Source organism: Quercus suber, unplaced genomic scaffold, assembly GCF_002906115.3.
Source record: "Quercus suber isolate HL8 unplaced genomic scaffold, Cork oak 2.0 scaffold_1141, whole genome shotgun sequence".
NCBI classification, from domain to species: Eukaryota; Viridiplantae; Streptophyta; class Magnoliopsida; order Fagales; family Fagaceae; genus Quercus; species Quercus suber.
In genome coordinates this window covers 79,019-88,829 of record NW_027070543.1, presented here as the reverse complement: position 1 = coordinate 88,829, position 9,811 = coordinate 79,019, and the positions used below count along the sequence as shown (strand labels likewise).

Below are 9,811 nucleotides of genomic sequence, written 5' to 3'. Positions count from 1 at the left end.
TTTTTTTTTTTTTTTTTAAATAATATTTTTTTGTTTAAATTTATAGTTCAACTATGATATTCAATCCTTTGTATGAAATTAAACTTAATTTAATTAGTATTATTCATCAATTTCTGTATTTACACCAAATTAATCTTAATTTAATTAGTATTATATAAATTTTTTTAATTAATGTTTACATATAAAAATGCCCTATATAAAATTTTCGCCTTAGGCCCTAAATTTTGTTGGGCCGGCTCTGTCTCTATCCTTTGTAGTGTAGTAACTATTTAGTAGGCATGCCTTATTGTTATCTATGAAGCATTATTGTGGTGGTGGTGGTCATTAAGAAACTTAAATTATACAAAATCTAATAAAAAAATTCATATAATGACAAAAAAACACACAAATATACTAGTTATTTTTTGTAACAGTTTTTGTTTTCTATTTTCTATTTTCAATTTTTTGAAGGGGAACAAAGATTCATTGCTTCAAGAAATAGAAATACAACAAGAAAGACAAAAGAAGAAAAGAGACCTCTAGCTACTAACCTGCCAGTGCAGGAACAGCAAAACAAGAGGGGCCCTCCCAAACCTAAAAAGCTTATACACACCAGCTAGCTAAAAACTTATAAACTATCCTGTTGAACTCCCATTTCAAGAAGACAAAACTAACAAAAGCAAGAAAAGCCCAAGATCCCAACAAGCACCAAAAAGTGCAGACAAGTTAAACTGTCCCAAAGACAACACCAACTAGACCTAAGTTGACTGGTTCACAGAGGCGCTTAGGAGCCCGGTTGTTCTCTTCCTCTGAAGCTTCATTCGCTCTCAAGCGCTTTGCTCCAAACTTCAACATCTGGGTGAGAGTTTGATCATCACTAACTTTTCCTTTTGCATGGGCAATTTTTTTCAGATTGCCTTTACTCAAAATCTGTTTTCCTTTTCATTGAGCTTTGGCTTGAAAAATTACACCAACTTGGACAGCATTGGCAGGATTCTTCTTCTCTGGGTTGTCTTTCTCATTTTATTCTAAAGGGGCTTTAGTACTTGGGCTCCCTTGAAAAATAGAGCCTTTTGGGCTTTGTGAAGCAGGGCTTTTTGGCCCATGGGAGAAAGAGTCTCTATGCTCAATTAAAGAATCCTACCTTAGATGATCACGTGACTTCTCACAGGAACCCAAAACACTCAAGTCTTGTCCTGTCACTGCACTCATCATCTGCTCTGTAGGTCTACTGAAGGCTTGTACATCACCAGCAAGTTGTCCATCCGCACATGTGGTGTTATTGCTTCCCCAGGCATCACCTTTCTCCAAGCTTTTTTTCCTGCCCACAAGACCTGAAGCCTCAAGCCATGTCAAAGCATAACCATTCACCGGCCGGGTCATTTGCTGCACTTCTATCTCATCGGAGCTCACTCGGATCGTGTCCTTGCTCGAGTTCCTTTCTTTGGCTGCCACTTTTGTGGTCCATCCCGCCCTTAACCAGTCTCCATATTGATGGCAAGCAGTTTGCCAAACCCCAGATATTGGGCAATGTTTTTTTATCATGCCCAAGCTTCCCACAGATGAAGCAAACAGGAGGTAGCCTTTCATATTTGAATGTAAGCCATAGTCGTTCACCTTCAGAGATTGCAATATAAGCTCCTCTTCTTAGTGGCTTATCAATCTCCAACTCCACACGGACTTTCATGAATTTTGCCTGATCAGATTGCCACGAACGCCTATCAACTTCAATGAATTTACCTAACTTGCTACCAATTTCTTCCCCAACATCCTGAGACATATGCTAAAAAGGAAGACCCCAAATTTGGACCCAAAAGAGAGAATGGGTGAAAGAAATATTTTTGGAAGTCAGCCCTTTTTTCCATCTACAGAGCAAGAGGAGGTTGTTATCAAAGCTCCAAGGCCCATACCTCTCAACCCACTTCATTTGATATTTTGAGCTAAACTTGAATTGAAGTATATTATTTCCAACTTCCACAATTCTCATGTCTGAACCCATTTTCCATGCTAATCTAGGGGTGTTCTTCAGAGCACGTTGGTTCTGTTGCCGATCAGAGACAAGCCGCCCAAAAAGACTTAGGGAACATTCTTCCAAGAGGCCGGAGCAGTTTGTGACTGTGATAGGAATAGCTTCTTCTTCTTCTTTTGTGAGTTGCAGGTTCTGTAAACTAGAGGGAAAACTTGGATCCATGACTAGAGATTATTGGCTCTTGCCTAAAGAGAACAAAAAAAAACTGTACAACCCCTAAAATGGAAGATTAGGGATGGAACAACTCGTATTCAAACGAGAGGAAAAAAACTCCTACTAGGGAGAGAGAGCGCCAGTATGAGAAAAAACCATTTTATTTAGAGCTTTTTTGATAAATCAATCTTATCATATTCTATCATAAGGTAAAACTTGAGCATAATATTGATAAAAGATCAAAATGGACTATGGACAGAACTAATGTTCAATGAAACAAATATTCTCTTAGTTATTACTCTAAAATTTTGTTGAAAATAATCTCAGCACATTGTCTAAAAATATAAAGTTTTCCTAACACAAAAAAAGCCTTAACTATTACTGCTATTTTGATTCAAGTACTATTGCATTTAAAAAATATTTCCTAAACAAAACATTGATGTATAAAGGAACAAGTACTCACAGTTTCCGCATAAATGAGCATGTGACCAAAGAATGAGGAATAAATATTCTTAACCCAATTTAACAATTAACAATAAAAATGAGAAAGAAGAATAATTAATTAATAATTTTTATTTATATGATGAAATTGTGAATTCTAATGATAAACAACTCATAAGTTAAAATTAAAAATTTGAATGTAAAAAAAAAAAAAAGATTAAAACCACAAATATAAGTTAAGTTATAAAACAATTAGTGTGACAAATGAGAAATATTGTATGATGAGGATTTGCTGGTATGGCCTTTGACTGGGGATGGAAGCCATAGTGTTAGGAGTGCATATCGCTTGTTAGCTTCAGCAGAGGCAAGCACTGCACCGAGTTCTTCCACACCAACAGAGCAGTGGAACTTATGGAAGAGTATTTGGAAGATTCGGGTTCCCAATAAAATTAGACATTTCCTTTGGCGTGCAGTGAAAGATTCACTTCCAACGTGATAAGTAAAATTATAACATGCAAGGCGCTCCAGATTTAACCCGTCGGCTTTGCTCGTGGAATGGATCCTGCAGCTTAGGCTGATGGGATAAGTTGTGGAAAAAACTGAAGACCCTAAACCTGACGGACAGTGATGTGATAGGGTCGTGGAAGGATGTTCGCGAAGCACATCAAAGGGCTGACACCATCGAAAGGCTGACGCCGATATGGCTGAAGGGAATAAGATAAGTTGACGATCCTGAAGCTGACGATTCTAATAAAACTTTTGCTTGGCCACCATGCAAGAGTATATAAGGAAATGACTTGTATCCCACACTCAATGTTAGTCTCCTACAAGGAAAGGATTCCGTAATATACGCTCATGAGGTTTCCTATAAGGAAAGGACTTCTAGCCCAAGGAAGAGATGGTCAACCCTCTACTACTATAAAAGCCCCAATACTCTCACAAATCAAGGTACGCATAATTAACCCCTCTCGAGCACTCTAGAGTTGTAAGAAGTTCTAACTTGACCTTCGGAGGGTATTTGGCCGGTACCACACCGGTGCTCTCTATTAGGTTTTCTCTTTTTGTCGTCCAGGAGGTATTTCGAGCGTTCGAGTATTGTATGGCTCACTGGTGACATTTTTTGCTTCATCAGTTGGTGCCGTCTGTGGGAACTCATTGTACGAAACACTTTGTTGCAATTCTAAAGCCATACTGTAGTTTCCCGGACAAAAGAGTTGCATGGTGCTTACTCGCTCGATGGCAACCACAAACGACATTCGAGAAGAGGAACCCCCTACGACCGCCCTCGAGAGACAAGTTCAAACTCTCGCCGTTGCCGTGGAACGCCTTACCAAACAAAACCATGACCTGGAAGAACAGTTACGCTAGAAGAATGCAACACCGAATAACCAAAGAGATGATCAAGAAGGGACCAGCATTAAAAGAAGGAACTAGGAGGGACCCGAAGGCAGCAACGCTCTAAACCAACAAGAGCGATAGGAGACCAGCCGTCCCTTCGACTTTGATACAGCCCCCCTTTACATGGTTGCGGAGATGCAATTAATGAAGGAAAGAATGGACCTTATGGTGAACGCCCTCAAAAGACGGGTGTCTATCGACCTCGATGATTTGGTCCACCGAACCGATTCGCCATTCACCACCTTTGTCAACTCCTTCCCCCTACCACAAAAAGTTTACATGCTGCAAATTAAGAGCTATGATGGAGCCAAGGACTCGCTTGATCACCTAGAGACCTTCAAGACCTTGATACATCTTCAAGGAGTAGTAGACGAGATCATGTGTAAGGCTTTCCCTACAACGCTGAAGGGCCCTGCAAGAATTTGGTTCAGCCACCTGACACCCAACTCCATCAGCACCTTCAAAGAGTTGAGCGCCCAGTTCACTTCTCACTTTATTGGAGGACACCGGTATAAGAAGTCTACAATATGCTTGATGAGTATCAAGCAACGCGAAGATGAAATGCTAAGATCTTACATAGCTAGCTTTAACAAGGAAGCACTCTCGATTGATGAGGCCGACGACAAAATACTCGTAGCAACATTCACAAATGGATTAAGGAAGGATAAGTTCTTATTTTCACTTTATAAGAATGACTCGAAAACTATGTCGGACGTACTTTACAAGGCCACCAAGTATATGAATGCCAAAGACGCTCTATTAACTCGCGAAGAAAAACCCAAGAAGAGAGAAAGGCAGGAAGATACTCGACAAGTAAGAGGGCGGAAGATGGTGAGAACCGGAGAGCGAAAGGACGATAGGCGCTCCAAGCCCCCCACGTGGAGGTTCACAAGCTTCACTCCACTAACCACCCCAATCGACCAAGTCCTAATGCAAATCAAGGATGAGGGGGCATTGACTTTCCATGGAAAGTTGAAGGGAGATCCTAACAAGCAGTCCATAGACAAATACTGTCACTTTCACCGTGACCACGGACATGATACGGCTGATTGCTATGACCTGAAACAGTAGATTGAAGCCCTCATTAGGCAAGGAAAGTTGCAAAAGTTCATTAACAAGGAAAGAACTGATCAGCTCCCTCAAGAGTAGGCTCCCCGACGAGACAATGAGTGTCCGAGATAGCCCTTGGGAGACATAAGGATGATCATAGGGGGTGCAGCCGCCAACAGCTTATCAAAAAGGGCTCAAAAGACTTCTCTTAGGATGGTCTAGAACGTCCAGTTCACAGGCATCACCTCGAAGATGCCGCGATTCGACAACCCCCTTATTGGTTTCTCGGAAGAAGATGCCCGACGACTCCACCATCCTCATGACGATGCGCTTGTCGTTAGCATCCAGGTAGGAGACTATAACATGTATTGGGTCTTAGTCGACAACAGGAGCTCCGTAGATATTCTCTACTACCCAGCATTCCAACAGATGCGGATTAGCAAAGAGCGACTAGCCCTAGCCAATGCCCCACTCGTCGGGTTTAGAGGAACCAAGGTGTACCCCCTAGGTGCAGTCACATTGCCGGTCACCATTGGAGATTACTCTCAACAAATCACTAAGGATGTTACGTTCCTTGTGGTCAATTGCTCCTCTGCCTACAATGCCATTATAGGGCGACCTACCCTTAACTCTTGGAAGGTCGTAGCTTCGACCTATCATCTGATGATTAAATTCCCCACTGAATACAGAGTGGGGGAATTGCGAGGGGACCAAATAGCCGTGTGCGAATGTTATATTGCGATGCTGGAAATAGACGACCATTTGCAAACCATGAGCATAGAAGAACAGCGGGCGGGGGCAGAACTCGTAGAGAGGCTCAAGGAGATACCCATAGATAGCTCCAGGACGGACAAGACCACCAGGCTTGGTACTCTCGCCAGCCCAGCGATTCGCTCAGTACTTGTAACTTTCCTTAAGGAAAATCAGGATGTGTTCGCTTGGGCCATGAGGATATGCCAGGAATTGACCCTTCAGTCATGGTACATAGGCTAAATGTATTGCCATCCTGTCCACCCGTTCGACTGAAGAAGCGAGTCTTTGCCCAAGAACAAGACTGCGCAATAGCAGAGGAGATCAATAAGCTACAAGAAGTAGGCTGCATTAGGGAGGTGTACTACCCCAACTGGTTAGCAAACGTAGTAATGGTCAAGAAAGCCAGCAGAAAGTGGAGAATGTGCGTGGACTTTACCGACCTGAACAAAGCATGCACCAAAGATAGTTATCCCCTTCCACGGGTCGACATTCTAGTAGACTCTATGGCTCAGCACAAGCTATTAAGCTTTATAGACACTTTCTCCGGTTACAATCAAATCCGAATGCATGAAACTGATCAAGAAAAAACTTCATTCGTAACCAGCCAAAGCCTCTTCTGTTATAAAGTGATGTCCTTCGGCCTGAAAAATGCAGGTGCGACATATCAGAGGCTCATGAACAAAATGTTCATGCAGCAGATTAGGAAAAATGTCCAAGTTTACGTCGACGATATGCTGGTGAAAAGCCAAAGGGAGGAGGACCACTTGAAAGACCTCAAGGAAACATTCGACACTATTCGCTCTAACAACATGAAGATTAATCCAGGAAAGTGCATCTTCAGAGTAACAGCAGGAAAATTCCTAGGATTCATGGTGTCACAAAGGGGTGTCGAGGCCAACCCTAACAAGATCTAGGCCATAATGGAGATGGCACCCCGAAAAAATGTGAAGAAGGTACAAAGCCTCAACGGCAAAATAGTAGCGCTAAACAGATTTGTGTCAAGGGCAACGGACAAATGCTTACCCTTCTTTCGCACACTGAAGAAATATTTTGAATGGACCGACGAGTGTCAGCGAGCATTCGAAGAGTTAAAAACTTATCTCTCTTCCCCGCCGTTACTAAGTCCCTCGCAGCCCGATGAGGAACTTTTCCTCTATCTGGCTATTTCCCCTGCTGCCGTCAACATCGCCTTGGTTAGAGAAGAAGAAAGAGTGTTGAAGCCTGTGTATTATGCCAGCCGGGCACTTCGTAGTGCCGAAGAAGGATACCCGCCCATGGAGAAACTCGCCTTCGCACTAATTACGGCAGCACACAAACTCAAGCCATATTTTCAAGCCCACACAATGATCGTCCTAACTGACAAGCCCTTGCGGCGGGCAATGAGCAACCCTAAAGCTGCTGGTCGAATGGCATTATGGGCCATAGAGTGAAGCGAGTTTAACATCCAGTATCACCCACGAACCGCCATTAAAGGACAAGTCGTCACAAATTTCATAGCTAAATTCACAAATGGTAAGGACAGGGGGGCAGAGGAGTCTCCCCAGTGGAGCATACATGTAGACGGATCATCCAACAGGTAGGCTGGGGGAGCTGGCATAGTACTACTATCACTCGAGAAGGATGCGGTCAAATGTATGGTCCACCTCCATTTCCCTACCATCAACAATGAAGCAGAGTACGAGGCTTTAATAGCAGGGCTTGATCGCGCCAAAGCTGCAGGAGTCGCAAACGTAGTCGTTCACTGCGACTCCTAGGTCGTCACCATCCAAATAAACAGGGACTATGAGTGTCGGGGCGAAAGAACGAAGAAGTGTCTAAACTAAGCAAAGAAAAGGGTAGACGAGCTAAAGGCCAAAATCATACAAATCCCCCGGGGAGAAAACGAGCAAGCTGACCGCTTGGCCAGAGCCGCCTCAGCCGAACATATGACCACCCTAGATAATGTACTCTCTTTTGTTCAGCTCTCTCCACTGATAGATTCCATCGATATGTAGAAAATAGGCTCTGAAAGTAATTAGACCACATTGTTAGTCTCTTACTTGAAGGACGGCGTATTGCCAGACGGAAAAGAGGCCGTAAGAAAGCTGAAGGTCCAAGCAGTGAGATTCGTTTTAATAAAAGATGTCCTATACAAAAGAGGTTTCTTCCGCCCATACCTAAGATGCGTAAGTCCTGAAGAAGCAGACTACGTCATGAGAGAAGTACATGAGGGAATCTACGGGAACCACTCAGGGTCAAGATTGATGATGCCAAAATCGTCAGTTTGGGTCACTCGCCCAATCCAAAGTATTAGATAATCTCGTAGGACCTGCAAGATAAAGGAGAGATAAATCGAATAGACCACCGGGCTGTGCCCGGCGGGGGAACCTCCGATACTTAAGTTAGTATCAACCCATATTTTTCATATTTAGATAGTGTTTTGTAGTAGTTTTTGATGTACCTTTGCTAGTGAGACAGATTGTCCCTTTTATAGGTGACTTAGGTAGTTGTTGTACATAAATTAGGATGATTATTACCTTGATTGTAACGTTCTTTGTCTTTATGAGAGTTTAAGACCTTTGATGGTCGTTATTGAATGTGTTGAGCATTTTGATGGCCTACTAATGATGCAAGGTTGTCCATATTAATGGACGACCAAATGATTTTTCTGGACTCATCAATTGCCCCCCATTCCTAAGTCTGATTTTGCTTTATGCTGATCAGGCTTAGGGAATGTTCTGGACTTGTTCAGATTCAGGCTTCTTTATCATCAACTACTTTCTTCTTCAAGAATGTTAGTATTTCTATGACGACCTCTTAGTATCTGCCTTTTGAAGGTCTTTTTGGACATTCGAGGGATTATAGCTTGAAAGTGAGCTGATTTCTTTGGACGAACATTTTTATCACTACTGAAGAGTAAGGTAATTTCTTTGGACGACCATTTTTTATCATTGCTAAGAAGCGAGGTGATTTCTTTGGACAACCATTTTTTATCACTACTGAAGAGCGAGGTGATTTTTTTGGACAACCATTTTTGATCACTTCGATGCTTCTTCTTTCATTCATTTTTTGGTTGTCACGTTTGATATTCTTGATTTGCGTGTGACTTGCACTTGTGTGAGAATCCTTGTCTACTTACATTCGTCTAAGGGTATTTAGTCACTTAGCCACTTTTAGGTGACTTAGATCCAGTTATGGAGCTTCGTCATTTAGACTTCGTCAGTGATTTACATCGGTCTAGCGGAATCTTGTCCTTTTTTTTTTTTGGTGACTTACATCCTTTTAAGGAATCTTGTCACTTAGGCTTTATCAGTGATTTACATCCGTCTTGGTGGAATCTTATCACTTAGCCATTTTCTGGTGACTTACATCCATTTAAGGAATCTTGTCACTTAGGCTTCGTCAGTGATTTACATCTGTCTTGGCGGAATCTTATCACTTAGCCATTTTTTTGGTGACTTACATCCATTTAAGGAATCTTGTCACTTAGGCTTCGTTAGTGATTTACATCTGTCTTGGCAGAATCTTATCACTTAGCCATTTTTTTGGTGACTTACATCCATTTAAGAAATCTTGTCACTTGTTGCTAGAAAGATTTCTTGACGCTATGTTGTTTTGGACCTTCTTGAGGTCATGTTGATATCTGCGTTAAGTAACACATGCACTTGCCAAGACTTTGTTAAACCAGAATTTTAGAACAATTTATAAATAATGAGTTACCAATAGCCTAGGTGGACCTTTTTCTTATTTCCTTGTAATCCTAGAGTTTTACCTCTTTTGTGATTTGTCTAGTAATGCATACATTTTTGCATGAAACCTTACGAGGTGCAAATTTTTATAGACGAATATAAAAGAGACAGAGATAAATGTGTTACCTTAAATGACGATATTATTTTGTCACATACCTTGATCTTTTAATTGCTGGGATCTTCTTGATAAGCTCTTCCCTTTTTAAGATGACGAGCTCTTCCCTTTTCAAGATTTTTTTTTTTTTTTAGCTCAACATGATACTTCATGTCTAAGGCCTAG

General features: G+C 41.7%; 1 protein-coding gene across 1 annotated transcript; it reads left to right on the top strand.

The window, feature by feature from the left end:
* The first annotated feature begins 4,156 nt into the window (after positions 1-4,156).
* Positions 4,157-5,071, top strand: LOC111996952 (uncharacterized). The gene has a single exon (XM_024028984.1). It carries the CDS (start codon positions 4,157-4,159, stop codon positions 5,069-5,071), a length of 915 nt encoding a protein of 304 aa, XP_023884752.1.
* The last annotated feature ends 4,740 nt before the right edge of the window (positions 5,072-9,811 follow it).

What these genes read in the sequence shown, in the direction of transcription:
- LOC111996952 (XM_024028984.1), top strand. Translation starts at nt 4,157, where the DNA reads ATGGACCTTATGGTGAACGCCCTCAAAAGACGGGTGTCTATCGACCTC.